Source organism: Haematobia irritans, chromosome 2, assembly GCF_050003625.1.
Source record: "Haematobia irritans isolate KBUSLIRL chromosome 2, ASM5000362v1, whole genome shotgun sequence".
In the NCBI taxonomy this organism is placed as follows: Eukaryota; Metazoa; Arthropoda; class Insecta; order Diptera; family Muscidae; genus Haematobia; species Haematobia irritans.
In genome coordinates this window covers 118812220-118829456 of record NC_134398.1, presented here as the reverse complement: position 1 = coordinate 118829456, position 17237 = coordinate 118812220, and the positions used below count along the sequence as shown (strand labels likewise).

The 17237-nt window shown below is 33.7% G+C and overlaps 1 protein-coding gene and 1 long non-coding RNA gene across 3 annotated transcripts; both read right to left on the bottom strand.

The window, feature by feature from the left end:
* Positions 1-1202: 1202 nt before the first annotated feature.
* Positions 1203-1733, bottom strand: LOC142226094 (uncharacterized). The gene is made up of 2 exons (XR_012719603.1): positions 1506-1733; positions 1203-1438 (listed from the first exon to the last, which is right to left on the bottom strand). It is a non-coding gene; the product is annotated as an uncharacterized LOC142226094 (long non-coding RNA).
* An 8411-nt stretch (positions 1734-10144) lies between these two features.
* Positions 10145-12544, bottom strand: Fnta (farnesyl transferase alpha). Of its 2 annotated transcripts, none has more exons than XM_075295967.1 (4): positions 12455-12544; positions 12199-12362; positions 11768-12122; positions 10145-10800 (listed from the first exon to the last, which is right to left on the bottom strand). In XM_075295967.1, the coding sequence occupies exons 2-4, from the start codon at positions 12332-12334 to the stop codon at positions 10311-10313; spliced, it is 981 nt and encodes a 326-aa protein (XP_075152082.1). In that variant the 5' UTR covers positions 12335-12362; positions 12455-12544; the 3' UTR covers positions 10145-10310. The 2 variants fall into 2 exon arrangements, with proteins under 2 accessions (XP_075152082.1, XP_075152083.1); XM_075295968.1 differs by having other exon boundaries at positions 12418-12516.
* Positions 12545-17237: the final 4693 nt, after the last annotated feature.

The window sequence follows — 17237 nt, the reverse complement described above, 5'->3', positions numbered from 1 at the left end:
GAAAAACAGCAGACAGCGTTTGCTATTAACAACATAATATTAATATTATACCCTATTATTTTTTATACAAAGCTTGAAAGCCTATATTCTGGCCTTTCGATTGATGTACAACATGGTTTATAGGTCCATTTTTAGTTATTGAGCTTTTATTCTGAGTAGCAAAAAAATTGTTTTATTACTGAAATAATTTTTGTATGTTGTAAGTATTAACCCAAGGGGGAAAAGTGGCCGACCGGACAGAGTCCAAAGTGGGCTAACGTGGACCCAAGGGGGGAGAGTAGCCGGCCTTCAGCCGGAGTTTAAGACTTTCTCCTATGGACAGAGTCCAAAGTGGGCTAACGCAGATTCATTAGTTTTGTTTTGTTATTGTTGGTTTCTTGCAGTGTATGGGGCTTTGCCCAAATAAATTTGACAAACATTATTTTCCTCTGTTGGTTAAGCTACAGAGACATGCATGGTTTTAAGCTGAAATCAAAAATATTTTGAACCACTTAACTTATCACATATCCACATTTGTTCGTCATCTCAATACCTTGCATTTAAGTACCATTAATGATATAATCGTACATTTTTAGCTCGAGAAATGATTTTTTCAATGAAAAATGGACGAATAACTAAAAATATAAAAATATCTCAAAAACTGTTAAATTAAAAAATTGTTAAACTCTATTTTCGAATTCAGTAGATGAAAATACATAAAAAGCAACCACTAATCAAACGTAAATTTTAGTGTAAACTTGTGTAATTTCTAATTGCTTTTTTTACTTCTTTTTATTACAGATTGTTATGTTTTATCCTCGTGTACACACAAAAAATTTTTTTTTGATTTCAATCACGAAAATCGCGGATTCAATCATTTTTTTAATTGAAATGTCTTCAATCACGAAAATGATAGTATCAATCACCCATTTTGATTGAAAACCATCACGATTTTCAATTAAAAATTTAATTGACTTTTGTCACGGAATCAATTAATTGTGTGATTGAATCAATTAAAAACGTGATTGATTTTTAACATAAAATTCAATCACAGTTCTAATTGAATCAATTAAAATTTTAATTAATTTCGCGACAAAAATCAATCAACTATTTGATTCATTCAATTAAATAATTAATTGAAATTGGCTATACAATTCAATCAAAAAATTTATATATTGCGACCCCAAAATCGTATTTAATTTTATTTGAAATAAAAGAAAATATGTGTTTCTTATAAAACATATTTAATATTTTATTATTTTTTGAATTATGCAATAGACAAATAAATTTGGTTCTTGTCATTTGTGGTTTGTTCTAACATAACTTACAAATACAATTACATAAATTATATAAATCATTATCTTCCTTATAATAATAACCATGTTAGCATGGTCCTTCTAATATGTAGATGCGCCTAGATTTCCAATAAATCTGCAGCCTGTAAGCTGAATTAGTTTTTCTGAAAGTAAACAGAATAATTCGAATTAAATTTTGTTAAATTAAAAGTTAATTTTGTTAAACATTACCTGCATAGAATATCAAGTTCAATTCTTAGTTCCAGGTTGCAGATTTATAATCTTCTTTTGCAGTTGTAGTCTTTTAGCATAAAAAGGTGTATTAAGGAGCTCGGTAATTTAATTTTAGTAACAATTCCTTTCCAAAATTTCCGCACATTGAAATCGTCTATTAAAATTTGAACCAATCATAGACAAAAATAATGGGAAAGCAATGTAGTATTTGGTATTATATTGATGATACTTTGCAAATTCTTAAAATAGAAAAAATATATAAATGGGAAATACATATTTTTATTATTTTCGAATATTTTTCATATTTGTAAATCCAAAAGAAAGAACTTTTTTACCATTACATAATTCAGCTCATTAGTTTATATATCAGATATACTGCTCTCTACTTGGGTTCAAACTGAAAAAGGCAGGTAAAACAAAAATACAATTTAATGCCAACGCCACTTCGCAACTTCAAGGTGAATCTTCCAACAAACCCATACCGTTCTTGGTTTTAAGAAAACTAGGAGTGAAAAAAAATTATAATTTTAAAAGATCAATACGGTACCCACTTTTTTGTTGCAAACATTTTCTTACATATTTGATAAAATGATGGAGTTGATGGGATTGATTGGTCAATTTCACGAAATAAAATTGGGTACTAAAAGAAATGAATAAAAAATATATTATTTTAGTCCGTTTAATGTAAACAGGCTTCAATGGAAAACGGTATTCACATTTCACAATTTCTTACCTTCAATAAACGTAGATTGTTTTCCATTTTTACAATACCACAAAACACAAACACAGGTAATTTCAAATGCGCTCTCTCATATATTTTTTCAAACCTCTACCACGTGGCCATTTGTTGTTGCACACTTTATTTATTTCAACCCTTTGCTATGATTTGTTGTTGCGTTCAAAATATTTATGTACACATTTTCAATGCAGCAGACAGAATGTCGCCAATCATGTTTTTCAATTTACGCGAAAAACAAAAACCCAACCGTTCGTTACAAGTTACTTCTACAGACTGATCTCTCCATCATACAATGTTGAATAAATACCCATTCTCTTGTTCTCTTTTCGCTCTTTCCATTGCTCAAAATTATTCAATTTCAATCACAAAGGTGATTGGATCAATCACATGTGTAATTGGAAACGGAAAAAATTTCAATCACGTTTGTAATTGAAAATTATTTCCGAATTGATTAACAAATTGATTGAATCAATTAAGATTTTATTTGGAAACGTAACAAATATCAATCATTTTTTTAATTGGATTTTATTCGGATTTGATTAAATAATTAATTGAATCAATTAACATATTAATTGAATCCGTTTCCAAATTCAATTAAGTGTTTAATTGAAAAAATGTTGGTGATAATTTTTTGTATGTATAAGGCCAAAGAAGAAAAATAAACGAATATAAATCCTGTACAGCACTTTAACTCAACTTCCAATACTTTGATGGAATTCAATTTATTTCACACATTTAATAAATGTAGAAGATATTGTATTAAATGATTTACGGGTTTCATTTCAACTTATCCTTAAAAACGACAAATTAGGTTGCTGGGAAAACAAACATTTGTAGTTGTTATAGCAGTAAAAATGTTAGCTATTTCAACTAACGCAGTTTTCTATACATTTTTTATTTTTATTTATTTAACTCATTTTACAACCAAACCGAAATGGCCATATACGGTTACAGGGATACTCAAAATAAAGAATTACACTAAATTTACCTAAAAAAATTAAAAAAAATAGGACTACAATCAATTTCAGCAGCGATGTTTGTCAAAAAAATTTAAGCAAACACGTTTGCTAATTCAACAGCAGTTGTTTGCTATTTTAGCTGTAAACAAGTATAAACGGCAGTAAGTTCGGCCAGGCCGAATCTTATGTACCCTCCACCATGGATTACATTGAAACTTGTACTAAAGACTGCCATCCACAATCGAATTACTTGGGTTGCGGTAACACTTGCGATGGCAAGGTTTCTTAAAACTTCTTAACACCGTCTACTCAATTGTAAGTTAGTCCATACGGAGTATATATTAAACAAAAAAGGTCGATTAAATACTATATAATTCAGTTTGACAAAATTTTCTATAGAAATAAAATGTTGACAAAATTTTTCTATAGAAATAAAATTTTGACAAAATTTTCTATAGAAATAAAATTTTTACATAATTTGTATAGAAATAAAATTTTGACAAAAATTTCTATAGTAATAAAATTTTGACAAAATTTTCTATAGAAATAAAATTTTAACAAAATTTTCTATCGAAATAAAATGTTGACAAAATTTTCGATAGTAATAAAATTTTGACAAAATTTTCTATAGAAATAAAATTTTGCTAGATTACTTTTGGGGATCGGCTTATATAACTATAGACGGATATGGACCAATTTTGGCATGGTTGTTAGCGGCCATATACTGCACAATGTACAAAATTTCACCACGTACCAAATCTTAACCGGATCCGATGAATTTTGGTCCTCTAAGAGCTCCGGAGGTCAAATCTGGGGATTGGTTTAAACGTACCAAATTTCAACCGGATTGGGTGAATTTTGCTCTTCCAAGGGGCTCCGGAGGTCAAATCTGGGGATCGGTTTATATGGGGGCTATATATAATTATGGACTGATATGAACCAATTCATGCATGGTTGTTGGATACCATATACTAACATCACGTACCAAATTTCAACCGAATCCGATGAATTTTGCTCTTCCAAGGGGCACCGGAGGTCAAATCTGGGGATCATTTTATATGGGGGCTATATATAATTATGGACCGATTTCGACCAATTTTTGCATAGTGGTTAGATACCATATACTAACACCATGTACCAAATTTCAGCCGGATCATGTGAAATTTTCTTCTCTTAGAGGCTTCGCAAGCCAAATCTGGGGATCGGTTTATATGGGGGCTATATATAATTATGGACCGATATGGACCAATTTATGCATGGTTGTTAGAGACCATATACTAACACCATGTACCAAATTTCAGCCGGATCGGATGAAATTTGCTTCTCTTAGAGGCCTCGCAAGCCAAATCGGGGGATCGGTTTATATGGGGGCTATATATAATTATGGACCGATATGGACCAATTTATGCATGGTTGTTAGAGACCATATACTAACACCATGTACCAAATTTCAGCCGGATCGTATGAAATTTGCTTCTCTTAGAGGCCTCCCAAGCCAAATCGGGGGATCGGTTTATATGGGGGCTATATATAATTATGGACCGATGTGGACCAATTTTTGCATGGTTGTTAGAGACCATATACTAACACCCTGTACCAAATTTCAGCCGGATCGGATGAAATTTGCTTCTCTTAGAGGCCTCGCAAGCCAAATTTGGGGGTCCGTTTATATGGGGGCTATACGTAAAAGTGGACCGATATGGCCCATTTGCAATACCATCCGACCTACATCAATAACAACTACTTGTGCCAAGTTTCAAGTCGATAGCTTGTTTCGTTCGGAAGTTAGTGTGATTTCAACAGACGGACGGACGGACATGCTCAGATCGACTCAGAATTTCACCACGACCCAAAATATATATACTTTATGGGGTCTTAGAGCAATATTTCGATGTGTTACAAACGGAATGACAAAGTTAATATACCCCCCATCCTATGGTGGAGGGTATAAAAATGTTTGCTGTTTCAACTAACGAATGTTTGCTGAAACAACTACATGCTACTGTTGTCCCTTTTTCAGCAACCAAAATCTGCTGTTTTAGCAAACATTTTTGCTATTATGAGTAACACGGTGTTTTGGGGTTTGAAATGTTTTCCCTTTATAAGCACTTCAAAACGAGTCGTTTTCGCCATACTAAAAACAAGTTTAAAACACAAGTTTTCCTCCAAAACACGTCTATTTTAGAATGTGAACCCACCAAATTTGGAATATAACCCGAATAACATACCCTATTCAAAAAATATGTCAAAATATTGAAATAAGTTTCATAGAAAAAAAGAATAAACAATCATTGACATGTGAAAATAACATAAAAAAAAAAAATTTATAATGCCGTGGTGCAATGGTTCACATACACTGAAAAAATTTCCGTAGTTAAACTAACGCTAAATGTAACGTATTTTTATTGTAAAAAAATATTTGTTAGTAGTTAAATTTTATTACTTTTTGCGAAATTTTCCACAGCCCAATGCAATTTTCGTTTTTTTAAGTATGTCTCAAATATTTTATGAACTAAACGTGAGTATAAAGTTCGATGACCGTACACATAAGTTCAATACGAACTAAAGCAAATTAAACTTTTCGTACGATTCCCAAAAAATTAGTAAGAATGAACTACTGTATGGTTAAAATGGCCATGATTTGGCGCCAATGATTTTCTTCTTAACTTTTAGTTAATATTTTGTTCTGGCGCCAATGATTTTCTTCTTAACTTTTAGTTAATATTTTCTTCTAAAGGGTGATTTGTTAAGAGCTTGATAACTTTTTTTTAAAAAAAAACGCATAAAATTTGCAAAATCTCATCGGTTCTTTATTTGAAACGTTAGATTGGTCCATGACATTTACTTTTTGAAGATAATTTCATTTAAATGTTGACCGCGGCTGCGTCTTAGGTGGTCCATTCGGAAAGTCCAATTTTGGGCAACTTTTTCGAGCATTTCGGCCGGAATAGCCCGAATTTCTTCGGAAATGTTGTCTTCCAAAGCTGGAATAGTTGCTGGCTTATTTCTGTAGACTTTAGACTTGACGTAGCCCCAAAAAAAATAGTCTAAAGGCGTCAAATCGCATGATCTTGGTGGCCAACTTACCGGTCCATTTCTTGAGATGAATTGTTCTCCGAAGTTTTCCCTCAAAATGGCCATAGAATCGCGAGCTGTGTGGCATGTAGCGCCATCTTGTTGAAACCACATGTCAACCAAGTTCAGTTCTTCCATTTTTGGCAACAAAAAGTTTGTTAGCATCGAACGATAGCGATCGCCATTCACCGTAACGTTGCGTCCAACAGCATCTTTGAAAAAATACGGTCCAATGATTCCACCAGCGTACAAACCACACCAAACAGTGCATTTTTCGGGATGCATGGGCAGTTCTTGAACGGCTTCTGGTTGCTCTTCACTCCAAATGCGGCAATTTTGCTTATTTACGTAGCCATTCAACCAGAAATGAGCCTCATCGCTGAACAAAATTTGTCGATAAAAAAGCGGATTTTCTGCCACTGATTTTGGTAATAAAATTCAATGATTTGCAAGCGTTGCTCGTTAGTAAGTCTATTCATGATGAAATGTCAAAGCATACTGAGCATCTTTCTCTTTGACACCATGTCTGAAATCCCACGTGATCTGTCAAATACTAATGCATGAAAATCCTAACCTCAAAAGAATCACCCTTTATAAGAGAGTGTAATTTCGTGAACTGTAAAGGGTGATACGGTCAAAATTTGGTCAAGGGAAAACGCGTGTAAATCGGTGAAATCGTTTATTTAAAAAATCAAATTAAATTTCTTTTTCAAGTTCAATTAGTATAAAATTCAGGAAAAATATTCAGTTAGGCTTTCGCTTTTCCAAATCCGAATTGCCGGGCCTCACGCTTGACATCTGCCATCAGATTTTGTACAGCCACCTTCTTCGCCGCAGAAAGCCAGATTGCCTTGAACTGCTGCTGTCCTTAGCAGTTTTTTTGGTCTTCTTTAGGCGTCGCTTGACAATAGCCCAGTATGTCTCAATTGGGCGGAGCTCTGGCGTGTTGGGAGGGTTCTTGTCCTTGGGAACCACCTGCACGTTGTTGGCGGCGTACCACTCCATGGCATTTTTACCGTAATGGCAAGATGCCAAATCCGGCCAAAACAGTACGGAATAACCGTGTTTCTTCAGGAAAGGCAGCAGACGTTTATTCAAACACTCTTTCACGTAAATTTCTTGGTTGACAGTCCCGGAAGCTATGAAAATGCTGCTTTTCAACCCACAGGTACAGATGGCTTGCCAAACCAGATATTTCTTTGCGAACTTTGACAGTTGTATGTGCTTGAAAATATCTGCTACCTTTCCCCTTCCTTTTGCCGTCTAAAACTCCTGTCCCGGAAGCTGCTTGTAGTCGGCTTTGACGTAGGTTTCGTCGTCCATTACCACGCAGTCAAACTTCGTCAGCATCGTCGTATACAGCCTCCGGGATCGCGCTTTGGCCGTCGTATTTTGTTTATCATCGCGATTTGGAGTCACTACCTTCTTGTAAGTCCTGGCTGTCGACAAACGTTCCTCAAACACTTTAATTATATTTGTAACGGTTGATTTGGCAACTTTTAGCGGTTTTGCCAGCTTTGCGTGTGAGTAGCTCGGATTTTCGCGATGCGCGAGCAAAATTTTGATACGCTGCTCTTCTTGCTTGGACGGCATTTTGACAACTGAAGAGTGAATTCCAAAATCAAAATAGGGGCAACATTCTACACACACACACCTTCAAAATGAGGGGTGTTCAGGTTTTTTAAATGCAAAATTGAAAGAAATACGTCAAGTTTATATTGACCAAATTTTGACCGTATCACCCTTTAGTTAAAAAGTACAACAGGACATTAAATTTTCCTGGTTTTAACAACACTTTGAGGAAATCTCAAAATGTGTAGCAAAATTTAGTTAGTTTATTCTTCCTATAAAACAGTTTACTTTTTTCGGTGCAACTATTTCTATGTATTTCGGTCGATCAATAGAGCTCGTTCAACAATCGGAAACAGGATTTAAGGTGTTTTGTTTTACGCAATTAAAGATTCTTTACATCGGCTTGTGTGTGCCCAACCATTTGGTCTACAAATGGAACTGACAGAACTAAAAGAAATAAGCTGGTTAGAAATTTTTACTTGACAAAAAGTTGATAAGCTTTTGAAGGCGTTAGGTGATTCGGCTTTAAAATCGGCATCATTCCATGAAAGAAAATTCTCTTGGACTAAAGTAAACTTGGCTTTAAAAAATTCTTCAAAATTAATGAAATTGTCTTTATATTCCTCGTCTTTTTGTATCTTGACTACAAAACTAAAAAGCATTCAAATAACAGAAAATCTAAAAAAAAAATAAAGACGTGTGTCTTAGCAAGTACGCAATCAATATCAAAATAATATAAGCAAAAACAAAATCTTTGGAACAGGGTAAGCTTTTGTAGTGTACAAAAAACACAGATTAATTTGTCCTTACATAGACAACATTACCTATAAAAGAACTTCCTGTGTTCAATGTTTCGTTCGGGAGGAATGAATTAGTTTTGCCTTGCTGAACACCGTGCAGATTATTCCTTAAAACTATCACTACATATTCTGTGTTCTTCACATTTACACGAATTTATGGAAAAATAGACTTGTGCCGTAAATGGAGCTCAGTGAGCTCAAAGATCTCTCTCCCTTAAAATACGTATACGAGTTTTACTTAGAACAGAGAACGCATTTCTCTGATACAAAATATTTTTACTTAACCAAGGGCCGATAAACTTTCCACTGAAGCCGTTTTGTTCTTACAGTTAGGAAATTTAACTTAAAAATGTGTATCTTTACGTAAAACTGAACTGAAGACCAAATTTTTGAATTTGTATTGCGTCTTATATACATCCTTAATTAGTCGTGGCTTCTTTGGCTTGACATCATTGCACAAACCATTACAGTAAAGATAAAATCTTTGGAATCGGACAAGCTTTTTTCAGTTTTCCATTGAAAAAATTATTAATTTAGAAGAAAACCAATTCAGTTTATATTCAGTTTGATCCCCAGTTTATATAGGGCAATGATTTTGTGACATTTCATATCTTGAAATTATTCGATTGAAAAAAATAACCGCGTAAATAAGCTTGTTTTCGGCTCGAAAACCGAACATAGTTTTCACCATCATAGTACACAAAAACAAATTTCTTTCGTTTGAAATATGAAAGATATGCGAAGAGGTCATCAGTTTTTTATGGACAACAGCAGCAGATTCGGCTTATGTTAGCCGTGTTTTCTTTTATTACATCTAACGAATTACTGCGTGGATCCTTAAAAAAAGCTAAATGTGTGAGAACGATTGTATGAACTTATCTCTATGAAGAATAGCATTAAAATCAAATGTGCACGATGAACAGAAAGAAATGTTCAAATTGTTTTTAGTCAAACCATTTTTGCGACTCACGTTTTGTCGCATTGTATTTCCCAAGATGTTATCTAATGATGTATAATCTTTTCATAACTCTTATCGTGCTACTGTTGATACATATCGTATACCTAATTCCAACATTAACAAGAAGTACTATGCTATCTACCAATAATCAATTTTTAGATTTTGTGAAAAAATGAAACAATTTCCTTCGAAACGACAGGAAACCGGCTGGATAAATATAAATTCAATTTCGAAGTAGAATATTTGTAATTCTAGAGTCTTAGAATGCTTTTGAGGAGAGGTCATGCAATACGAAATAACTTTGTAAGTCAAACCAGTATGCCGAAATACATCAACAGCACCAACATATATAATCTCAAATTTTGATTTCGAAATATCTCAACAAAGTGACGGATGTTTCAGATAACGCTGTTATTTTGTTGACAAACAACATGGATAGCTATCTTGTACATATACAGCAAAATAAATACCTGACTAAACAACATTAGCGATATTTATGGCGACATAAATTCAAATGAGAAAAATATATACAATCTCGTATTTAGTTGAAGTTTATTTCATACAAAATAGACAATGACATACATTAAAAACTTTAAAAAAAATCGACTGATTCCAAATACAGAGTCTAAACTAGAGTACACTTTTTCAGTAGACCATTTGTTGCAGAACTTCATTCTACGACTTCGATGTTCATGATTATTACAATTTTTTTGAGTCCAATTTCATTTTTAATTGATCAGCTACATATTGCCAATATTTGCGACGAATTACATCGTGTTTCTTTGACATGTCATCACACAGGGAATATACTTTTCGTGATAAGGTTTCTCTTTCACTCATATCTGTAGTTTGTAGGCATCTCTCATTGTAGACATCGATTAAAAATGCTATAAGGTACGGTGATCTTGAATTATTTGTGTAGAGCTCTTCGCAAAATGCTATGACTTCAGGGAATTGCGATAGTGAACCGTTATCACTACGTCGTAATATACCTTTAAGGTAATTCCAGGAGCTTTCATTATTCTTAACAATGCGTATACGATTCATTGCATATTGAAGTTCGCGTTGAATGACTTCTGGCATGAAACCAAAGTGTTTGACAACAAAAAATCGTTGGTTCCATGCGGAATTATTTCGTATATCTTCAGATATAAGACGGTCAACAAATGCCAGTTCATCGTCATAGAGACTGAAAGAGAAATAATTTGAAAAGAGATATGAATAAAAACTATACGAATTTACGGTATATGGCCTTGCGGCTTGGTCAAGAAAATAAATAAATAAATAATTGGCGGCTAAATTTAATATAACAATGGGTCTAAAATATGAGCAATAAATAAAATCCCACAGTTTTGTCTATATTTCAAATTTGTCTAAATGAATTTTCGAAATATCAAACACTGAACAGCTGTAAACCGTTTCCACCCTATCTATGTATTGGGAGCCACCGTAGTGCAATAGTTAGCATGCCCGCCTTGCATACACAAGGTCGTGGGTTCGATTCCTGCTTCGACCGAACACCAAAAACTATTTCAACGGTGGATTATCCCACCTCAGAAATGCCGGTGATATTTCTGAGTGTTTCAAAGCTTCTCTAAGTGGTTTCACTGCAATGTGGAACACCGTTCGGACGCGGCTATAAAAGGAGGTCCCTTGTTATTGAGCTTAATATGGAATCGGGCAGCACTCAGTGATAAGAGAGAAGTTCACCACTGTGGTATCACAATGGACTGAATAGTCTAAGTGAACCTGATACATCGGGTTGCCACCTAACCTATGTATTGGTCTATCTGGCTTATTTTATATTCACTGTGTATGAAATAAAATCAATGTTTTCTACATATACGTTATTATTTAAGAAAATATTGTTTTTTACAGCATACTCAGGGGCTTTCCACAAAGTAATGGATATTTAAAAAATAAAAATAAATAAATAGAGTTTCATATTGCGAGTGTACAAATGAGTTTTTCTGTATTGTTAAAACATCCTTCTATCAAACTGGGATAGAGGGGTCCTAATCATATTTGCCAAAGTGGTACGGAATTATGTTTGGTCCTACTCCGGTTTCAACTATATTCTGTATTTGGAAATGTCCTTCCATTCGTTTGAGATGACTTTGCAAAATTATTGTAGAATACATTGAAATACTACTTACTTATAGGTGCTTATGGCCCATTGCCTGTGCTGCCAGGCATGATAATTTTTGGCATCAGTACACAAAGCCATCTCAGTCAATTCCAGTTCCTTTGAGGGATCATTCAGCATTTCAACAATAACACGGCGATGGTGCCAAACTTGATAATTCTTTGCATTTTCCGTAATAACTTCTTCAATGTATTTCAGCTCCTCATTTAAATCGCTTCCCAATTCACGTAGAATATCTCTTCGATACTGCCACACAGTGTAGTTAGCAGGATTAAGGTTTAAAGCGTTTGTAGTAAGCTCCAAAGCTCGGGCAGACTTCTCCTTATTGGCTAATATTGCCCGGAAATAATCGAATATTTCCCTAACTAAAAATGGGAAGTGGGTAAAGTATACCAAAATCATTTTCTTGGTGGTATAAACATTCATTTCATCATTACTTACATTTCGCACTATAAGCGATTTCAACCACGGGATTCTCTCCATCATCCTGTGCCAAGGGTACTACATCCTTCCAGTCATTTCGTTGACTATATGGTATCCATGACTCGCCCCAATCTTCGTCAGATGTATCGCTCATGTTGATTCACTTGACTTTTACTGTATGACTGTAGACAAATGAATTAGAATTGTACTCTCATACGTCATACAACTTATTTATACAATTTTAACTTCACACGTCTTCGCAGAATGTACTAACTTTTCAGATTGTTCCTCACGTATTTTCGGCAATTGTTAAAATGTCCTACTGTGACAATAAATGTTCATTCACAATGGATCTGGCAGTATGTCAACAGCTGACTCATTCACATAAACTCATATGATAACCCAACAAACACTTATTCCCACATAAATTTAATTGGCCTTGCAAAGGGCTTGATTTCAACACATTTTCCAATATATTTGAATCATAAAAGTTATAGGGGTTTCGTTTCTTATAAAAAGGCCGAAATTGTTGAGAAAATCGCGTTCTCAAAAAAAAACAGACATTACTCTCAACATTAAAATTCAACACATTAGCAATAATTTCTCAAGTATTATCCTCAAATTGAAATGCATCGCTACTCAATAATTTCTCAAACAATTTTCGATGCGAGTCAAATTAAAAATTAACATTGATGCAAATACTTTTCAACCAAAATTTGTATAAATGATATCCCCACTTCTAATTGAAAGTCAAAGCCAAAATTCTATGAATTTTGTATAGTTTATTTATTTTCATTAAAATAAAATATATAATAATACACTACACTACATAATACTATACAATACTAATTATAAATATCTTATTAAACATATCAACAAATTGCATTGATCAACAAATAAGAACAAAACAACAAAACTTTAAATCTCTTAAACATTATTTGTAAACACTTTTCCATAGATAATTAGATTTCCTTCCTGTTGGTGTCATAAAACTGCGTTAAAATTAATTAACATGCGGGCAATTTGAAATTAAGAACGTCCCGGAACGCGTGTTAGAATAGATTTTCAGCAGAAGGAATTCACAAAATATCCACTTTAAGCTGACGATGTGATGCACATTTTAATCCAGAAGTTGTTGATATGAAAAATATTAAGTTTTTAACAATTTTAATTGGTTGCACTTTGAAATGTTTCTGGAAACTTTTTCTTGTCGATAAGCCACTCATTTTTCATCGGCCAGCTTCTTAATGTTTGCAAGAATGTAGCATCCAAAGATTTTAGTTTTTTGCAAAAAGATTTAAATTTAGTGACTTCTCTAAAATGTTGACTTAATTTTTCATATTGACTTACCAATTATTATAAACTATTTGAAGCAGTCCCAGTTAATTGTCCAACATTTTTTCGTCGATCAGCTTTTTAATGTTTTCAAGAACGTATAATCCATAATTTTAGTTTTCGGCAAAGAGACATAAATTTAGTGACTTCCTTAAAATTTTATTTCATTTTTTATTTTCACTTACCTATTATTATAAACTATTTGGAGTAAAATCAGCTATTTGTCTAAAATTTTCCAATTTTTTTATTTCTTCCAAATGACCACGAACTTCGTTGCACAAAGAAGTATTAAAAACCACATGGGTTTTTCGTTGCATTTTAGGGTAGTGTTTTGTAAAAGTTTCCTCATATTATCTTCAACATCTTTTCAAAGATTTCTTCAACATTTTGGTTAATTGGAAGTAATTCGCAAACAATTTCAAGATGTATTGAAGATGAGCGGTTTCAAGTCAAGTTGAATTTATGTTGAAAATTACATTTACCCTCAAACTCAAAAGTTGTTGCATTTGAAAAAAGCTCATCTGTGTTTATTGGGTCCATACAAAACCATAAAATGCGAAAAACTAGCGAAATTTTTTCCATTTGTGGTACTTTGTTTTCTCGAGTTGAAAAACTGACGTTTATAGCATTTATAAATTTAAATTTATTTATTAAAACTATTTGTGTGGGTTTAAAGGGTGATACGGTCAAAATTTGGTCAAGGGAAAACGCGTGTAAATCGGTGAAATCGTTTATTTAAAATATCAAATTAAATTTCTTTTTCAAGTTCAATTAGTATAAAATTCAGGAAAAATATTCAGTTCGGCTTTCGCTTTTCCAAATCCGAATTGCCGGGCCTCACGCTTGACACCTGCCATCAGATTTTGTACAGCCACCTTGTCCACCTTCTTCGCCGCAGAAAGCCAGTTTGCCTTGAACTGCTGCTCGTCCTTAGCAGTTTTTTAGTCTTCTTTAGGTTCCGCTTGACAATAGCCCAGTATTTCTCAATTGGGCGGAGCTCTGGCCTTGGGAACCACCTGCACGTTGTTGGCGGCGTACCACTCCATGGCCTTTTTACCGTAATGGCAAGATGCCAAATCCGACCAAAACAGTACGGAACAACCGTGTTTCTTCAGGAAAGGCAGCAGACGTTTATTCAAACACTCTTTCACGTAAATTTCTTGGTTGACAGTCCCGGAAGCTATGAAAATGCTGCTTTTCAAGCCACAGGTACAGATGGCTTGCCAAACCAGATATTTCTTTGCGAACTTTGACAGTTTTATGTGCTTGAAAATATCTGCTACCTTTCCCCTTCCTTTTGCCGTATAAAACTCCTGCCCCGGAAGCTGCTTGTAGTCGGCTTTGACGTAGGTTTCGTCGTCCATTACCACGCAGTCAAACTTCGTCAGCATCGTCGTGTACAGCCTCCGGGATCGCGCTTTGGCCGTCGTATTTTGTTTATCATCGCGATTTGGAGTCACTACCTTCTTGTAAGTCGATAGTCCGGCTCGTTTTTTGGCTCGATGCACGGTTGTAGACGATACACCCAGCTTATATGCTGCATCTCGGAGAGAGAGGTTAGGGTTTCGCTTGAAACTACCGCCAACTCTCTTTGTCGTCTCAGCGGCTTCCCGTTTTCGATTTCCCCCCGATCCAGACTTCCTGGCTGTCGACAAACGTTCCCCAAACACTTTAATTACATTTGTAACGGTTGATTCGGCAACTTTTAGCGATTTTGCTAGCTTTGCGTGCGAGTAGCTCGGATTTTCGCGATGCGCGAGCAAAATTTTGATACGCTGCTCTTCTTGCTTGGACGGCATTTTGACAACTGAAGAGTGAATTCCAAAATCAAAATAGGAGCAACATTCTACACACACACACCTTCAAAATGAGGGGTGTTCAGGTTTTTTAAATGCAAAATTGAAAGAAATACGTAAAGTTTATATTGACCAAATTTTGACCGTATCACCCATTATAACGCAAACACGAATCATATTTTTGTTTCGAAAATATACAAAGGATCAAAGGAGTAGCAGATCAGTTGCCCAAGAAAAAATAAAATGTTAATTTTGTAACAGCAACCAGCAACCACCAAGTTAATTCAAAATAGCTCCCTGTTAAATAGCGCTCTCTGTTACTTAAATAAACGCCGCTTTCTATGTGCGGAATAATAGTTTCTATAAAATGTTTTTCGCAAGAATGAACATAGTACCGGCCTATAGTTGTTAATTTTTTTCAAAATATGATCTGTTTAGGTACTTTTATAAATAAACAGGTACAAGTTTCGAAAGATGTTGAATTCTGTTATACAAATTGTCCCACACATAGTGGAAAATTATGAGCATTTTAAACACTACCCTCAAACTGCAACTGATGTTGATGGTCACTCTAATAAATGAAGAAAAAAGTGTCTTCGAAACTAAAGGTGGGTATTAAGTTCGAGTTTAGCCGCTAAAATCGTCATTTTTTCATGATTACTTTTCTTTAATAATCCATTTTAAGGAATACAAACTTTGTGAAAATTTGCTTTGGGCTTTTCCCCTTCAAGTTATAAAAAAATTTGCAACAAATATGTACAATTTTATGCCTTTTTCTTACTGATTTAGTTTTCACTTTAGCGATTTTAGCGGCTAAACTCGAACTTAGTACCTACCTTAAAAAGGAAAAAAATGTTCATCAATTTAGTTTGGCCATTTTATTTCCATTCAGTTAAATTTTTGTGTGAAATAATAAAATTTACATGTTTCAGTAAAAAATCCTAAACTGAAAGCAGTAAGGAATAGTTCATTAACTAGAATAAGGCATGACATTTTACTAATACTGTTTTCTTCGCTGGGTATAAGAATTTACTACTGAAAAAGAAAATTTTATTCACTGATAACAAAGCATTCGTAAAAATAAACAAAAACCGAACTGAACCCAAGTTTCCTCAAATTTAGTAAGATTTCTTATAAAATGATAATTCTGACTTCCTTTATTATAGAAAGCTTATCATACCATACATACGAATAACACTTGGCATAGAAAAATATTTCAGTTCATTCGTATTAAGAAGTATTCAATCCTTTCAATACTTCCAATCTACCTGTAATCGATGTGTTTGCGCGTGGGTTGTTTTTGTTTTTTAGTTGGAATTGCGTTGTTATGGTATACGGAGAGATTGTTAAAAAATAATATAGTAAAATAATATAATAAAAAACAATTAAAATATATAAAATATTTGTTATTTTAAATTAGTGAGAAAAATTTTGGTTTTTTGAAAATTGGTTTATAAAAAAGAAAACGCAACAGAATAACAACCCCATCATTCGACTTCATTTTGGAATCTTCACTCATAGAAAAAAGTCTACTAAAAACAGCAGTCGATGTTTGCTGTTATATTTTTGTACTTCAGGGCCTAATGAACAACAATTTATAAAATGTTTAGGTTATACAATTTTCCCCAAAGCATATTTAAGAACCAAAAGTAGTTTTTGGTATATATTTGCACAGTAATATACTTACAAGCTCCTAAATACGATCAGCAAACATTTTGTTTGCTGTTAGCCTCAATTCGATAAATATTCAGATTTTTGGTCAAATACTATAGATATTCATAAAATATTGTTTTAATTATGTTAGGATAGCTCCTAAGTTGAAATTTTTATTTGTTTTTGCCAAAATAAAACATGTTTTAGTGTAATCGAGCTTAAAAATAGCAGGAAATGTTTGCTATTTCAGCAAACAGTGACTGCTGTCCCTTT